Source organism: Macadamia integrifolia, chromosome 10 (genome assembly GCF_013358625.1).
Source record: "Macadamia integrifolia cultivar HAES 741 chromosome 10, SCU_Mint_v3, whole genome shotgun sequence".
Classification (NCBI taxonomy): domain Eukaryota; kingdom Viridiplantae; phylum Streptophyta; class Magnoliopsida; order Proteales; family Proteaceae; genus Macadamia; species Macadamia integrifolia.
In genome coordinates, this window is record NC_056566.1 from 14738316 (window position 1) to 14755412 (window position 17097).

A 17097-nucleotide genomic window follows, 5' to 3' on the forward strand; every position below is an offset into this window, starting at 1 on the left:
GAAGAACAGGTATAAGTAATGCATGAGAACAACAGGCAAGAAAAGAGGCGAGAAAAAAAAAGAGAGGTAAAATAGGGGACGGATCACGCGCTTTCCGTGAGTTTCACTATTGGTTTATTTTTTTAAATATCAAAATTAAAAAGAAAAAAAAGTTGGGAAACCCACGGCCCCACCCATCCCAACCCTACTGGAGAGAAACCGGGTCGTTTCCAGCATTTTCTACTCATGGAATCAGATAGTTGTGCTTGTACTACATGATTGCACTCCATAGTCAATCCTATGTTTAATTTCCTTTGAATTGGTTATTTAATCCCAAAACTTTAGTAAACTAAAGGAGCTTGTTCCTCCTCTGATGTAGGCCCAACAATAATCATCCCTTTTAAACCATTTTTCACCCAAGATCTCAATAATTCGTATCTTACAAAACTTGTAGCCCCATCTTTTATATTTAATTCTCAATTTGAATCACCCCAAAGTGATATTGGAGCAGAAAGTCATCTCTAAATTACTAACCTAAGGTCATTCTGTCCGACATTGGTTTTATCTACAAAGTCAAGTACTCTCTCGATCCTTGTATTCGAGCAATCCCGTGAGGGAGATTATCATTTAGCATCAGAGTTTTGGAGGAGAGAACCATCCATTTTAAACTATTTTTCACACAGGATCTCAACAACTCGTATCTCAAAAAACTTGTAGCCCCATTTATTGTCTTTAATTCTCATTTTGAATCACCCCAAACCTATATCGAAGCAGAAAATTATCTCTAAATTAGTAACCTAAGGTCATTCTATCCGACATTGGTTTTATCTACAAAGTCAAGTATTCTCCCGATCCTTGTATTCGGGCAATCCTGTGAGGGAGATTGCATCATCCTTGTACAGGATCATCAATGGGTCCATCACACAATATAATATATTTGTTTTAATACAATTCAATCATAACCAAATGAAAAAGGATAATATTGAATTTAGTACTATTGAAGTTTCAAAGTTTCATAATATTACCCTGGGCCGAGCCCGACCCGAGGTCGGGTGTGACTGTGGGTTTACGTACAATTTTACATTTATATATGGGCATACAGATACATTTATGTGTACAATGATGCTTGTATGCATACTGACATTTGTATAAGAACAAATAGCAAAAAGGGGTTTTCACTGTTTAATACTACATGGGTCATCATCTTTTAAACTATTGGCGGCACAATCTGGAGTTAAAAACATCTTGGAGTGTCATTACTAATTAGAATGAAGATTGGGCTAACAAATTAAACTTCAAAAGGAAAGTATGTAATCTTGTTACTGTTCATAATCTATGAGCTGGTTCATCCATTAACTGTTTATCGATCTATTTTGTTGTTATTTTGTTTTCTGTGTCAATATTTGTTGCATGTATATCGACTGTTTCAAATATGTGTTCGTATATTTGCTGGTTCTATCTATTTGTTAGTTCTATCAATGGGTCCTTTTGGACTCTTTTTGTAGTCTGTCTTGGCCCCTTTTCTGTTGATGGCAATGCCGAAGGTGGAAAAGGGTGCCGAGTTTTTTTCCTTTTCCTTTTTTCTTCGTTCTATATGGGTTAGGCCTCTTATTCCATTCTTTTATTTTCTTAATATATTCATTGTTGACCTTAAGCGAAAAAAAAAAAGTTCTAGTTATTCGTTGTTCCATTGTATTTGTTGTGTTTATCTATTTTGTATCCGTGTATGATTGTTGTGGATTGTCTCTTATTTAGGTTGTTCAACTTTCTTATTTTCTTGGTACATCAGGTAATCAGTTGGCATTGCAAAAGTTTTGCCAATTATCTTTCGCATGGATTGTGCTATAATAATCAGGATTTATCTCATATAAACCTGATGCTAGTGTGTTCCCCAAAAGCAATGCGCTTCAGAATGACCCATTGACCTGGGTGTAGTGACAAGTAGGCAAAAGTTTTGCATCATGATCGAGTAAAGAAGCTACCTTAAGATGGAAGAATAGATTAGCATCTTGGAAATATAGGAACAATTAATGAGAAATAGTTCAGAATTGGTAGATGTAATGTAAAGAACCAACCCCTCCCCCAAAAATAAAAAAAATAAAAAATAAAAAATAAAAAATAAAACTTTCTTATACAAGAGTCAAAGTGGAATATATTGGTAAAAAGGCTAAGGCATTAGTTCAGGGAAAATTTTGATTTGGTATAACAGAGATACAAATAATAAAAATGGAGTGGGGATTATATTGGTTTGGTACTACATTATAAGTACCTAGATAAAAATTTGTAGAAAATTAAATCAAATGTAGTTTTAATTATCGTATATTGTACATACTGGTTGATACATATTTGTTTATGTGGATATCAATACAATACATGCCAATGAATTTCTTATTATTTTTAAGAGAAATATTGCAAAATATTGAGCCATATCGGTTGAGTCGATATAGTGTTAAGAAATAGATCAGTAAAAACTCGAATTTAAGCCAATGTAACGGTAAAACTGATATCGCAAGATCAGTGGTAAGCACACAACCCTAAACGTGCATGTGTTTGGTTAGAGCAAGGTTCTAAAACTTAAGAACGATAAGGTCAATACCATTTTAATACTGATCTGGAATTTAACTAAATCGAACCATATAGGACAAATCTACCTCTGTTTTTCAAGAAAAAAACATTTTTTATTACGTTTTTTCTTTTAGATCATACATGTATCGGGATCATTCGATTTTCAAATTGCGCACTTAACCTTTCATTTTTCTCTTTTACTTGCCAAGTTTCTTACCAGAAATAGGTTGTTATATTGCAGTCTTCACGTGATAAGCACATGAATCCTTTTTCCACATTAGGTTTGTCGTCCATAGACAATGCATCCTGCAAGTATTCGGATGCCAAATTCAGGAAACCACATTTTCTCTGCTCACTGGGATTTTCAGAATCAATTATGATGACTTGATGATCATGATCCCTGAAAAGAGTTTTGAATGGGAAACAATGGTGAACTCCTCAACATCACCCTTTTCCTCCCCATTAGGACCCTCTTCCTCCCCATTATGTATTGTTTATTTTCACATTAGGTGTCTGATCCATAGACGCATCCTGCAAATATTATTTCATTGCCAAACTCATAAAATCCCAAAGATTTGAAAATCAATTGTAATGACATTGATCATCCCTGAAAGGAGGTTTGAATAATGGCAGTGGTCGAAATACACGACGTCTCCCTATTCCTTCCTCTCTCCCTTTGCAAGAATTTCAAATCTCTACCTTCCATCTCCCATGCACCAATCCCACCATGCCATCTGAGTGGGTTGTCTTCTAGCTGAGCAAGCATATTTCCCTCAAGCTGGAAGCCTTGGAACTGTACAACGAGTTTTAAAAGCCTTGTCTTCTACCGACTGAAGCTAGACGCCCCTGACAAAAGGGTTGGAGATTAGAGTTTCAAATTCTTAGTTTTCTCTTCTATTGATCTATTTGATTAATTTGAACTTAGGGGTGTCAGGACATCCATGATCCATGGATGATGTGAGATGAAATTAGAGGGTACAAATGGCTGAAGAGGATATGAGCTCGATTAATTTGGCCTGCATTTGCAATTGTTTTAAATGATAAATCATCGAATTACCCAAAAAAATGATTTTGATTTACTAAATTACCCATTTAATCTTTTGGATTCCCAGCCCTAGCCATCGAAGGTGATGTTTGTATTGGGCATTGACATTAGGTGCCACCATGAATTTAGTTCAATGATGGTATAAATTGCTGATATCGACGTTGATATGTATCAAGCTACTATCAGCCATAGCAGTCCTATATATATATATATATATATATCAATCAGGTATCAATATTGATCATTTGATCATGGTAATCTGATGCCAATTCCTAAAACCACGCCACCATGGGTATCACCCCAGGTATTCATCAAACTGATAATATTTCTGTGGAATTAATCATGTATAAATAACAAAAGAGCTGGAGCACAAAGAATGAGGACTCACGCCAATCCATGTAGTAAAGGGAGAAAGAACGCCACTAACTAGTGTTTCCCCACTTCTAGATAAAATGCTGAACATGCTCTGATATTCCCTCCCATTGGCCCGTGTCGGCATGCACTTGCCCCAGCAAGGTAGCATTCTTTTTTCCTTTAAATTAAATGTATTATAATTTATAACTCATCTTGTTACTTTTCATTATATTATCATTATAGACACTTGGACTAACTGAGCATTACTAATAGGATATTAAAACAAGTTAGATACGGCACTTCCCCCATTTAGCTGGTTGGCTAGGTAAGAATCTTGAGAATGACTTTTACCCATATTCCTCACCCCAACCTTCTTGAGCTTCTCCATTTTCGCTCCTACGACTTCTTTGGTGGAGGAACGTACCAAAAACTTGAAAGGAGGGCTTTTTTTTGTCTTGCCTCAGCAATCTCACTATATATAACAAAATCACCAATCGATCGAAGAAGCAGGGCGATGTTCCAAGGAACCCTAAGAAGAATCAGGGCATCGACGGTGAGGACCTAGAAGAAGCAATGAAAAAAATGGAGGAACCCTAATAAGACGCAGGGGCTAAAGGATTTCAAAGAAGGTTGGGGCAAGAAGATAGTAAAAGCCATTGGTTGTTACTTGTTACCCAGTTAACTAGGTGGGCCAAGTGGATCCACCACATGGTGGGTCAAATGGAGTTGAAAATCGAGGTTTATGAGCTCCAAATCCTCGATCTTCGAAAGGAAAGTGTCCTACACTGAGACCCTGGCTCACAACAGACGATTTTTTATTAAGTTTAAGACCCTTGTGTTCTACAAACTGAGCTAGACCGGCTCCAACAAAAGGGTTGGAGACTAGAGTTTTACATTCTTAGGGCCGTTTGGTATCGTTCTAAAAAAACGTTTCTGAAGTTTTTTCGTTATATTGGAAAGAAAAAATAGAATCTTCTGTTTGGTGCACTTATGGTCCGTTTCTTTTTTTTTGGAACAAAAAGTGAAAAAAAAAACTGAAAAAACGAGATTGGACGGAACTCCAAAATGGAGTTCCGTCTTCCCAGTTTCGTTTCATTTTATAAAAATAAAATAAAAATTTCCCGATAAAAATCTGAAATTTTGAAACACCTTTTTTTCGTTTAAAAACTGCGTTTTGACACAGAAACTGAAATTTTCGTTTTTGACACGAAACGACGTTTCTGGAACAGAAACGATACCAAACGGGCCATTAGTTTACTCTTGCATTGGTCTACTTTACGGGCTGCACGGGGCCTGGCTAAGCTTGGACTGGAGCTGAGTTTATTATAATAGTTTCATCCAATTCCTTTATTGAAACTATAGTTATAGTTATATATATATATATATATATATACATATTTACACATTAGTACCATAATCCTCCGGCTAGGGAGGAAATTGCTTTTTAAACCAGAAATAGCCGAATCTTTTGCCATTCTTATTTATACCTAACCTATAAACATGGTAACTGTTTAGAAAGGGAAAACAACTTCATGAGCAAGAACGGTGCTGGACTTGCCAAGGTCTGGGGTTTCTTCTTCTTGTTCGTCTTTGTTTCCAACTAGTAGTAAAGAAATGAAGAGAATGCAGAGAGAGGTATCATCAGTTAGATCATTGTGGTCGAGGCTACCTGAGGATTTGGTGGTCACCATCAGCGAAAGGTTCAATCTTTATACTGATTACGTTCGATTCAGGTCGGTGTGCAAGTCATGGTACTCCTTCCTCCTCAAGAAGCTCAACCACCCATCCCATAACTTTCCGCTCTTGATTTTACATTCTTATGACAAAAATGATAGCAACTACTGTAATAGCATATTAGGGTTAGCAAAGAATAATAATAAGCTTCATTTCCTTCGCGACCTTCCAGACGAGTTTCTTCATAACCATTCATGTAAGGGTTCCTCCCATGGTTAGTTGGTTATGGCTACAGTATTTGGATCCATTACTCGTTCCATATACCTCTACAACCCTTCCACGAAGGCCAAGCTCGCCCTTCCACCCATCAACTCATCCAAAATAAGTAAGGTCGCCTTATCATCAACTCCTCCTGCTGCAGTTGCTACTACTTCTAGCATCGATGATGCTCAGTTCTCTCACCTTATTGCGGCCATCGTCATCAGTGACTTCCAAGGAGAACTGGTCTTCGCTAAATGTGGAGATAAAGGATGGACTGATTTGAAACCTAAATCTGATGAATTTAGTAATTTCAAGGATGTCTTATTCAATGGGAACAAACTCTATGCTCTACAATTAGGTCTAATTGTTTATGTCTTCCACATGGGCGCGGACATGCAAATTGATTCTTCTTCTCGTTCTATTCTCCAACAACAACCTGAATTGATGGATGAGTACTTCAGCTTTTACGACGGGAGATCTTCCAAATATTGTAGTCTTATTTGGTGGAATCATCATCTAATGATGTGTTGATGGTTGTTCGGGTAATATACCGTAATACTATGGTTATTCATCCCATTCCCAACTTTTTTTTTAAAAGAATTTAAGAGAAAAACAATTGGGTTCATGGTTTTCAAGTGGGAAGAAGAAAGATGGATGCATGTCAAGAGCTTTAGGAGAAGAGATTTTGTTTATAGGACTGCTTTCTTCTTTATCCATCTCTTCTCATGATTTTCCTGATTATAGAGGAAATTGCATCTATTTCATGGATGTCAATGCCGCAAGAGCAGACAACCCAATGATTACAAATTTTGTTAAAGGCATATTCAGTTTAGAATATGATTGCATTAAAGAGTCGTCATTGCCATTGCTGGATGAAGATTCGTGGAAAATTGAGTATTATCATCCATCTGCTTGGCTTACATAAATCCAGCCCAAAGCCCAAAACAAGGCGGGATCATGAATTTAGTGCCTAATTCCTAGTGAATCACTAATAAAATAGTAGAGTTTGGAGAGAGCGAGCAGCCACCATGTTCAATGATTTGATGGATCCATAGGTTTGACAAGTGGATCACTTCCTTTTTTTTTTCTATGAAGATTGAGACAAAATGATAACTATATCAAATGATTATTAATAAATCGGGTTTGATGGACATACATATCCAACGATTTTGAGTTTACTTCTTAAACTATTTTATTGGTGGCTTTTCCGTCATAAAATGTTACTATTGATTTTAGTATGGAGATGGAGCCCTCAATCATATGGAACCAATGACCATTTGGCAAGAAAAGTATAGCAACCTTCTGGTTTAACAACCTCTCATTTTATTTCATGGGTTTTTGCTGCTTTGTTTGCTTAATTTGGGGCTTTTTTTTTTTTTGGCTTCTTCCACGCAAAAACATCCTCTACAGTGAATGTAATGATGCAGTGAGCATCGGATAGCCGAGAGGACCTTGGGGTACGTGCCCAGAGACTCTCAGCCATCCGATGCTTACTGCATCACTACACTCACTGCAGAGAATAATCACTCCCTCCACTAATATGAACTTTTTTTTTTTCTTTTGATACATTCAATCTTTTTTTATCAATTAAAAAAATAATAATAATAATTTTTTTTTAAAAAAATCTTCTCATGGGTTATCTAATGTGAGGTCATCCCATGGAAATAATTAGATAGGAATGCGTTAGCAAGCAAAAAACTTTTGATGAAATTACATTAGTTTAATAGTTTACCGGGTTTTAAACTCTACATGTCATTCCTTATACATATATAAATATTGTCTAAATAAAAATTATTGAGGCCCTCATTTTGTCACCTTGAAGACATGAATAGTGGTGAAAAATAGGTGCGAGCATAGGATGTTAAAAGAGAGGTTTCTTTTAGCCTTAAGAAATTACTAAAATGCTAGAGATGGGTTTGTTAGACCAAAACGCATTGAAATCAGTCCATGAATAATGAGTTTGTCATTGAAACCCAATTGTTTAAAAATTATTTTAAGAAAATTTATCTTAAAATTTCCACAAAATATTGCACACCCTTTCACATGGGATTGTATTATTATTTTAAATAAAAAAGAATAATTAAAAAAATCGTTGTGTTATAGAGTACCTACTTGCTTAGGGAACTCTCACTTTTTTTTTTTTTAGAAAGAGCTTTCCAATTCATAAAGAATCCTGAAATTAAAAAAAAAAAATATATATATATATATATATAAAAGAAAATAAAAAACTAATTTAAAATCCAAACAAATGTTGATCTAGGTCCAAGTAAAAAAGGGATAAGATCCAACACCCAATCGGTTTAGTCCAACCCAAACCAAGACTTGGAGCAATCCAATACCCTACCTATATTAGTAGTCATAGGTTTGACATTTGTCGCCCAACTTTTTGAGACTGGATCAGGTCCACGTATGAGAACAATCTCTTATTCCCTGGGTCTGTGGATTTATAATCCATTTTTTCTCTCTGATTCAATGGATTCCAAATCCATAGACCAGAGACGTACAATATTATTCTCGTATGTGAACCTGATCCGGGTTGTAACTGTTTGGCCTACATGCATGCAGCTCGGAGGCCCGAACTGATTTCATTCTGTTACTCCACATGCTTTCCTTTGATTTCTTTAGTTATTTCAATGTTTCATGATGAAAATTTTATTTCAGAATATTATCCTCTTCTTTAGTTTGATGGACCTGAGGCTTTAATGGTTAGGACTTCTTGTCTTCATTTGTAGCATAATTAGAAAAAGGTTACCCCTATAGTACCTCACTTGGCAAGGACCAACATCACACAACTAAGAGGTTATTAATTCAATTCTCCTTGGGTTTTACCTATAAAAAAAATTCTCCATTGTTGAAAGTTGTTTCTTTCCCATATTTTTCTTTACCCTCGTTCTCCATCATTGGGGGTAGATCGAAATTTTATTTGCAAAACTATGTCACAAGAGTTGTGGATTACGATCCCTTATAAAATATAAAAATGAAAGAACACTATCTGACCATGTATTTTTATACCTAGACAAAGTGGGTGAGAAAAGACCACACTACACTGCGTTGTAGGTGTTCACACGCCCCCCTCCCATTGGACGAGAGCGCTAGTGTGTACTTGTGAAATCAGATACCATTCTTTGCCCAAAATATAAACACTGATATTTAGGGCAACTTTCCCCAACTTGATCCTTTTTCTTATTTGGAAATGCTCTCTCTTCTTAATCAAAAGCCATACCTATTCTTCCCTCAGTTCTTTCTTATGTTTAATTTCTCTTTTAGTTTTTCTTTGTCTTGTCCTTCCCGAGGCTTTCCTTCTATTAGGGGTTTAGTTCCACATCAGCTATTAATTAGTAGAGTTTGGGCAGCTGACCTCACTTGACCATTTATGGCAAGAGAAAATTAACCAAGATTACAAGTAGGGGATTTTGGAATCAGGGGAGTACACTATTTTACCCACATTAAAAATTCCACTCCAAACTTGTAGAGGAAGTTCCGGCCTCACGAGTTGGAGTGTGGATCAGCTGCACAATGAAGGTTTTCTACTAATTAAGGGGAATTCAACCAGAGAAATAGATGATTTGTTTAATGGAAATGAGAAAGGCCATTTGTTCCAACTGCAGGTGTATCTCTAGGAAGTTAAGCTCAGGTCCGGCCAAGCTTATGGTTTACCAGCTTTTTTGATCTACCAAGTCTAAGATATAATAGAGATGATAATCAAACCATGGTTGATCAATCTCATTTCTCTTGCCTGTTTAAGATGACAAAAATACGAAAAGAAAGTGAAACTCACTTATAATCACACCAATTTCGTTCAAATTGAATTAAAAATCCTATAAATCTCCTTCCACGGGTTAAGAGTGGCTTCCATGGGTATTCAACCAACAGAAATTTAAAAAATTACTGAAATAGTAGTCTCCTAGCTGCTTCCAATGAATTCAGATAGTTCTTTGACAACATCTGTAAAATCTGGGCGAAGGTTAATTTCATCTGACCAACATCTCTGCAGAAGAGAGCTAATTTCGCTTGGAATGCCCTCTAGACATGGTCTTGTTCCCTGTAAAACCAATAAATTCATTTCAATTGTATCTGATGATAATAAGATTCAAAATAATTTTGTTTTGAATAAGACTCAAAAATTTCACCAAAAAAAGACTAAGACTCAAGAAAATGGAAGGAGAAGATATGCAGAAAAGATAGGTACCTGTTCTACAACTTTCGTTTTTATATCATGTAAGTTCATGTCCTCAAATGGCAGTTCATTTTTTAGCATTCCCCAGAAGATGAGAGAGAAACTGTAGATGTCAACTTTGTGATCATATTTCATCCTTCTAAGGAGCTGGTCCAAATTATGAGAAATTGTGTTAAAATCAGATGAGAAAATGGCTTCTTTTTTTTTTTTGGGTGTAAAGAGGAGGAAATGGTTACCTCAGGAGCAGTATATAAGTATGAACCAGCCTTAGGAAGAGTTTGAGTCCTTTCAGCAGTCTCCCCCACTGCTATCCCAAAATCCACTAATTTTAATGTACTCAAGTCAGTTGAGATTAAAATATTTTCTGCAAAAAAAAAAAAAGAATACAAAATTAGTTTGACTCTAATTTATGGACAGATATGAAATTGCAATACCTATGAACAAGGGTAAAGAATCAAAAGCTTAATTCTTTTAGCTCATCAAATTATAGTAGAATAATAAAAAAATATTATTACCAGGCTTCAAGTCCATGTGGATGATTTTCTTTTCATGTACATGCTCCATTGCTCTACTAATATCTAGAGCAAACCTCAAACTTTTTGTCAAATCAAATACTTCTTCTTTAATAAAGTCCTCAAGCGATTTTCCATCCACATACTCCATAACTATTATGCATGCGGCTGGATGCACTGAAGCACCAATAAACTATTCCAACAAAACAAGTCAATCTCAAAATTTAATTAATTCAGAACATGGATTAGTATTACAGTATAACAAAATTTGCTATACCAAATATTAGATCAACCAAATGAAAGTATACATTGCTTTTTTATAATAAACCCAAACCAAACAAGTTAAAGAGCCTATGACATGCAAAATAATAGTAATCTAATATAGTGAATAACTTTATGTAGATTCATGGCTTTGAATTTTGATTTTAACAAAACATTTATATGGGATATTTCAAACCAAAAAATAAAGGAATTTGATTAAAAGTAGTTCCACAGAAGGAAAGCAAAAATAAATCAAGTTCAAGAGACTGTTGGCAGTACATAGTAAACCCATATAGAAGCCAAGTAAAGACTCACAGAGGAGAGTCAGTAGGGGCCATGGCCAAACTGCTTTTCAAACCACCAGGCCAAGGCCAAAGTGTGCAATTAAAATTAAACGTAAGTAAGAGAAAACTCAAAATCTAGGGATAAAATAAAACCATACCTTCACTATGTTATCATTCTTCATTTGGGAGAGGATGTCGATCTCCTTCTTAATCACATTCTGATTTTCTCTCTTTCTTCTATCATCATTCTCAATATATTTTATGGCGACAACCTCATCTTTGTACCTTGAAAATGTTTTCAAAGGAATGAGCAGGTTTATAATAGGATAATCAATAGAAAAGACATGATTATTCATAATATTAAGTTATTCAAAGCCATGAATAAAATTTTATTAAGTTGAGGAGACAAAGCCACTGCCTCCTATATTAAGTTGATATAAAATTTTTAGAATCACAGAAACTAACACAAAGAGTAGATGCAAAGTAAGAAAAAATTGAAAAGAAAAAAGCTCACCATCCTTTGAAGACGGTGGAGTATCCACCACTCCCAATCTCTGTCTTACCCTCAATGAGGAGCTGATCAGTGCTAATAAGCTTTGATTCATCAAGTTCAATGCTATAAGGGTTAAAATCACGTTGTTTTATGACTAGTTGCTTGCGTTCTTGGTAAAAAGTATCAAAGGGCTCCATTGCCATCAGGGGAGGAGTTGGAAGACTTACTAAGACACAGAAGAGTTACGACAAGGCAGGGAGTGAAAGGCTGAAAGTAAGAAAAGCTATGGCTTCTTGCTCTCTAGCTTGCGAGTTACTAAGGGACTGAGGCGAGAGCAGAGGTGAGAACGGTAGGGCTTAAATGTGAGAAGGCTATGCTTTTCTTTTCTCTCAAGCTTGGTTTTGCTGCTGCACGGTCTGAGGCTGACAAACACACATTAGTAATGTCTGATAACGGATCACATGCTTTGTGTGGGGTTACCTTCATTGTTGGACTATCTTTTTCTTTCTCTTTTTTTTTTTTTTTTTTTTTTTTTTTTCTTTATTTATTTTTGGTCCGACTCAAAATCCCTTCTTAATTGGAATCAAACAGCATCCTGCTATATTAATCATAAGAAAACTTTTATTCTGTTTTTCAAGTATTACTTTATTTCGCAGCACCTCACCTCTAAATCATGGTTTCAAGTATCGATATCGTATCGGCTATATTATATTGGTATCGATTGAAATCGATCCTCTAACTAATTTGGATCGATTATCAGAGTAAAACAGTAAAAGAAACGTACTTTTTTTATGAAAAGCAAAGGGTAAAAGTGATCTTTACCCACCGATCCTCTCTAATCTGGATGGATAGGTGTCAGTAGAGACAATACCAAAGTGGTGATTTTAGTGTCTAGCACATTGATAGTAGCATCGATTGGTTGAAGTTGGTGCCAGAAGGTTTGAGGTTCGACTCTAATCACATGCCGATGTGTGTTTTGCCTTTAGTAGTACATTGTTCATTGGCCTTGCAGTGCCCAATAGGAGGTGTTTTAGGATAGATTTGGAAGGGAAAAAAAAAGATGTAATAATACATGGAAAATTAGCAATGACGAATAATGCATATTGCCCAATCCTTTCATAATTTTAAAAAATAAATTAAGTAATTAATAAAGAAAAAATACCCATTATCTTATCAACGTGTAACACCTTTCTTACATAAAGGAAAAAAATGGTAAATTACTCTTGGGTACCTAATATATAATATCGAGAGAAACCATGTTTGGTACCTTCCATTTGATTTATTATGTTTGGACACTTCACATTTCATAAATTTTATATTTGAGAACCTAATATAATGCTTCTTTGATACAATGTAAATGTTTGGGGTGCAAAACCCACCGAAAATGAGCCGGCGGAGAGAGAAACAGGGGGAGGAGGAAGAGAGATAGAGATGCAAGGATGAGGTGCTGGGAGAGGGAGAGGGTTGCTGTTCCCATCTCCAACTTTGCTCCAAAAGAGCACAGGAATTGTGCGTCATTAGCCATGAATACTGATTGAAAGGAAGCCCGTAAAAGAAAAGGGGAAGGCTCACCTCTGACTGATTGAACATTGAACTACTTGGTGGAACCTTATGGGCCCCACGCAAGCATATTTTTTCAACAAATATTAGAATCAAATTTAATCACAAACCCCTCCCATTTATGGCTTTCATCCCCTTAGTGGTTTTGGATTTTCCAAGCCAATCTTGCCATGCCATGTGGAAAAACTAGGAGTCTGTCCCTAGAATCTATAGTGAATGTCCAGAAAAACTTCTCTATGGACAAACCAAGAACGAAAAATCTAAAAGACAAAATCACCAAATGGAAAAGGCAAAACCAATGCAGAAGGGCAGCTTCTGCTTTTTTTTGGATATCAGTATCTGCTACATTCAGGTAAACAAATTTCCTGATACATTGCTATTGATAGAAAAAGCCAAAAAAAATGCCAGTATTGACTTCAATTTCATTTGGGATAAAGTTAGCATCTTTACTGATCCCAAACATGGTAACAAAGAAAATTTGGAAACATGGGTAGGCATTAAAAGTTTTAGATATAACAAAACCACACTAAAACTAGCTCATAACTAGGAAAAAATGCTTCTTCGAAAGATTTACTAGATGGAGAGGGTGTGGAAGTTCTTGCAAAGAAAAAGTATATATCCACCCTCAAATTATGATGCTGTTATGCTACAAAGAACAGCAGGTAGAAGACAATAACCTTTGATTCTCCAACAAGACTCTACCATCTGTTCTTCCGATTTTAACTTAATTCTGCAGTCCCATCAACAACTGTATGACATTAAACAGATGTTCCAAGATTGCTCTGTTGGAAATGTAAGACCCGGAAAAAAGTGCGGAACACACTATGATTGAATCTGGGTGTTCCTACTGTTTAAGTCATAAGAGTCTATTCCCACCACAGAATGGAATGAAAAGAATGGCTGAATGGGTCTTTTGTGCTGCTTCAAATACGTCTTGCTTGCACATAAAGAAGAGATGCTGGGCTAAATTAATTTAGGAACCCATAACACATCATGGACTACAGTTGTGCAAAAAGGAGTTCGTTCCATGTGTCAGGAATGCCAGGTAGGCACCAATGTAAGCAATCGTTAACACCTTCTGTGCCTTTGATACTGTATCTGGATATGTGACCCTCATCTCTCAACTCGGACAGAGCAGTTATATCCAGTATCTTTAATCCTGTACCCTTCACAGCACTCTCAACAGCAGAATCGCTGGATGCATCTTGTGAAACTTCAGTCCCTCTAGACAATGGAGCGGTGTTATCACAGCTACCCCCACTATTCCAATCTCCATGTGAGAAATGCCTAGGTGAAATGGTCCTGAAGAAAGCTTTGAGTCGTGGATGCTTAGGGAGCTGTGAATTCAGCCACTTGATGACGCTACGCACTGCAAAATTCTTGGCATTTCCAATCACAGCAAGCTTCCTATCATTGTTGGGCTTGCCTTTGACATGCATCACCCACCGATTCGCTCTGAGCTTCCCTCTGTTCCAGTGGTGTCCTGTATTAAGAACCAAAACATCAAACCTGCTAAGGTACCGGCGCAAGAAAGCGGCTGGCCTGTCAAGATGCATGGCAAAGTTGGTGGCTGGATCCGTGATGTTCAGGGGCTCCAAGTCACATAGGCTTGCAGACCAGTAATAAAGGATGGTGGTATTCGTTTTTGGGAACCGGTAAGCCCAACCATCAGGGCGCAGAGCACCACGAGCTTTGACAAGACCATATTTTCTTCCAACATCTTGGACTTCAGGGCTCTCTTCACCACCACTGGCCATACACATAAGAGATTGGAACTGCTGCCTTCCCAAGGAATCCCCCACAAAAGCAAGAGTTTTATCCTTCATCCTGGAACAATGATCACGATTAGAACGCTATTACAGAATAGGAAAAAAAGATGAAAAGCACATCACAGTACGCAAAAGAAATGGCTCACGTTCTTCTCTAAAGACATAGCCAACTATTATAAATGTAAAACAACGCAAATAAAATTAAGGAGATGCTACCTCCTTAAGAAAGCCGATCTTTCAAAGTCTGGCATCTCACAATTTTGTGGCTGCCATCGAAACCCTTCATAGGAAAATTTTGTACGTTGGGTCAGTCTACAAGCCCACATTCCTGACAACCACTGCTTGCATCCAAACCCAGAATACAATGGCCTCCTGCTGTCCGCAACCCATTTACCCTTAGCATAGTTACAAACTGTATCGGTGAAAAGGAGTAAGGCCTCAGATACAAATCAAATTACTGGAAAAAAAAAAAACCCTGCGTATATGACTTACTCACAACTGTTCTGATGGCTAAAAAATTCTCACCAAATATTAAAAAATGAGCAAGCCTAAGTAATCTGTTCCCCATTTTGAGAAAGCCCAACAAAATGAACAGGCCAGTAAAGTCAGCAGAAAGTACAAATATGTCATTTAGAGGTATAAATAGAAGTAAAAGGAGAATGTAGGTAGATAAATATGGTGGTACTAAATCCCCTCCATTAAGAGAGAGAAACAAGATTATCTAAGAATGAACTTCGTAACCATTTCTAATGATAAAGTGAAATAAACGTTTTCCTATGCTTAATTCCTCAATATGCTCTTTAAAAAAATATGTTCATTAACACAGAAAGACCCTAAAGATCCATTCATAAGTTCAACATGTAAAGGAGTCATCACCACCCAAGGCTCAAGGAATCGGAATCAGGGCCAAATTGGCCCTAGCAAATTTCGATTCCATTCTGGATCAGGTGAATCGGCAGGAATTGGTCCGATTCCCTAAGATTGATCCACTTTTTGGGATCGGTCATGGATCACCTATAAATTTAATAAAAAAATCTCCTCTCTCCACCCCCACACTTGAAACTCTGAAGCCCCCTCACCTTCTGGCATCAACAAGCTTATTAGATTAGCGGAGTGGTGGGTCAGACGCTCTCAAGTGGCCGAGCTCCACCACGTCCCAAGCATCTTCTCTGTTTTACCCGACTGGATCTGCCCCTTCACCCCAGCCGCAGTCATCGATCTGGAACAACCTTTACCATCCAAAACCCTTTGATTGTTTCAGAAGGGAGAGAAACTCTGACAACAAACAAAAGCGTACAAAGGATAGGAGGTGAGGGAAGACACAAGGAAAATTAGAAAGGTGAAGGTGCATGACATGACACTGTACTCATGGAGGAGGTCTAAGAGTGTCAATGTTTTCAAGGTAATGAAACTCAAACATGGAGCTCAGGCTCAGGTTCTAGGCGGCAGCTGGTTGTGGTAATGACACAGGAGAATCAGTAAAGGACTAGCTTCACAGGCTTGAATGGGGTCAGAATTGATGTGGTGAGAGAGAGAGAAGCAGCAATGTCATCTAGTCCTCCTGCTCCCTTCCTCTGTTCGTCAACCTTCTTAGTTCCCTGTAACTGGCAGCAGAGGCTGGGCCTGAACCTGATGAACTGGTATCCTAATAGAGAAGATGCAATTCCAGATCTTTGAGAAAGCTCAGACGATAATCTCATGATGGTATGGAGAATCCTGGACGGTTGCATCGGTGAATTCGTGGATAGGGTTGTGGTCTGCAACTCTGGTGAGACAGTCAAGACAGCAACCATGACTGCCCTGCATGAGAACATGCGGGCATCTCCTCCAATCTGACAGAATCCCCCAACCTCTGATGCAGGTTCATGTCCACTCCTTGGATCTCTCTCTCTCGTCCCTCCTTCCTATTGTAACCCGGCAGTCACTGAGAGGGGGGGTGAATCAGTGAGTCCAATTTCGATCCCTAAAAGACTGTCCGATGTCTGGCCAAGAAAAACCTAATATATCTGTCCCTGTTTGCACACAGTCGTATGCACACTCAGCCTCTCATAGACACTTCCAAGTGTGCACACCCATTCCACATTCCACGCACTTCAATATAAAATGCAAACAACAAGCACCCACAACACAGGGTTTTTACGAGGTTCGGCAATTTTCCTACAT

The 17097-nt window shown here is 37.3% G+C and overlaps 2 protein-coding genes across 2 annotated transcripts; both read right to left on the bottom strand.

Moving 5' to 3' along the window:
- Positions 1-9637: 9637 nt before the first annotated feature.
- On the bottom strand, positions 9638-12004 carry LOC122090521 (serine/threonine-protein kinase STY13-like). Its single transcript, XM_042660147.1, has 6 exons — positions 11627-12004; positions 11271-11397; positions 10571-10760; positions 10292-10419; positions 10068-10202; positions 9638-9920 (listed from the first exon to the last, which is right to left on the bottom strand). Exons 1-6 carry the CDS (start codon positions 11806-11808, stop codon positions 9783-9785), a joined length of 900 nt encoding a protein of 299 aa, XP_042516081.1. The 5' UTR covers positions 11809-12004; the 3' UTR covers positions 9638-9782.
- Positions 12005-13548: 1544 nt separating this feature from the next.
- On the bottom strand, positions 13549-15962 carry LOC122090596 (protein trichome birefringence-like 16). The gene is made up of 2 exons (XM_042660237.1): positions 15151-15962; positions 13549-14992 (listed from the first exon to the last, which is right to left on the bottom strand). The coding sequence occupies exons 1-2, from the start codon at positions 15258-15260 to the stop codon at positions 14164-14166; spliced, it is 939 nt and encodes a 312-aa protein (XP_042516171.1). The 5' UTR covers positions 15261-15962; the 3' UTR covers positions 13549-14163.
- Between the last annotated feature and the right edge of the window lie 1135 nt (positions 15963-17097).

Coding starts and splice junctions, on each gene's coding strand:
- LOC122090521 (XM_042660147.1), bottom strand. CDS start 11,808: ATGGCAATGGAGCCCTTTGATACTTTTTACCAAGAACGCAAGCAACTA. Junction 11,398..11,626: donor TCCACCGTCTTCAAAGGATG/GTGAGCTTTTTT, acceptor AACATTTTCAAG/GTACAAAGATGAGGTTGTCG. Junction 9,921..10,067: donor AAACGAAAGTTGTAGAACAG/GTACCTATCTTT, acceptor TTGGTTTTACAG/GGAACAAGACCATGTCTAGA.
- LOC122090596 (XM_042660237.1), bottom strand. CDS start 15,260: ATGTGGGCTTGTAGACTGACCCAACGTACAAAATTTTCCTATGAAGGG. Junction 14,993..15,150: donor AGATCGGCTTTCTTAAGGAG/GTAGCATCTCCT, acceptor TCATTGTTCCAG/GATGAAGGATAAAACTCTTG.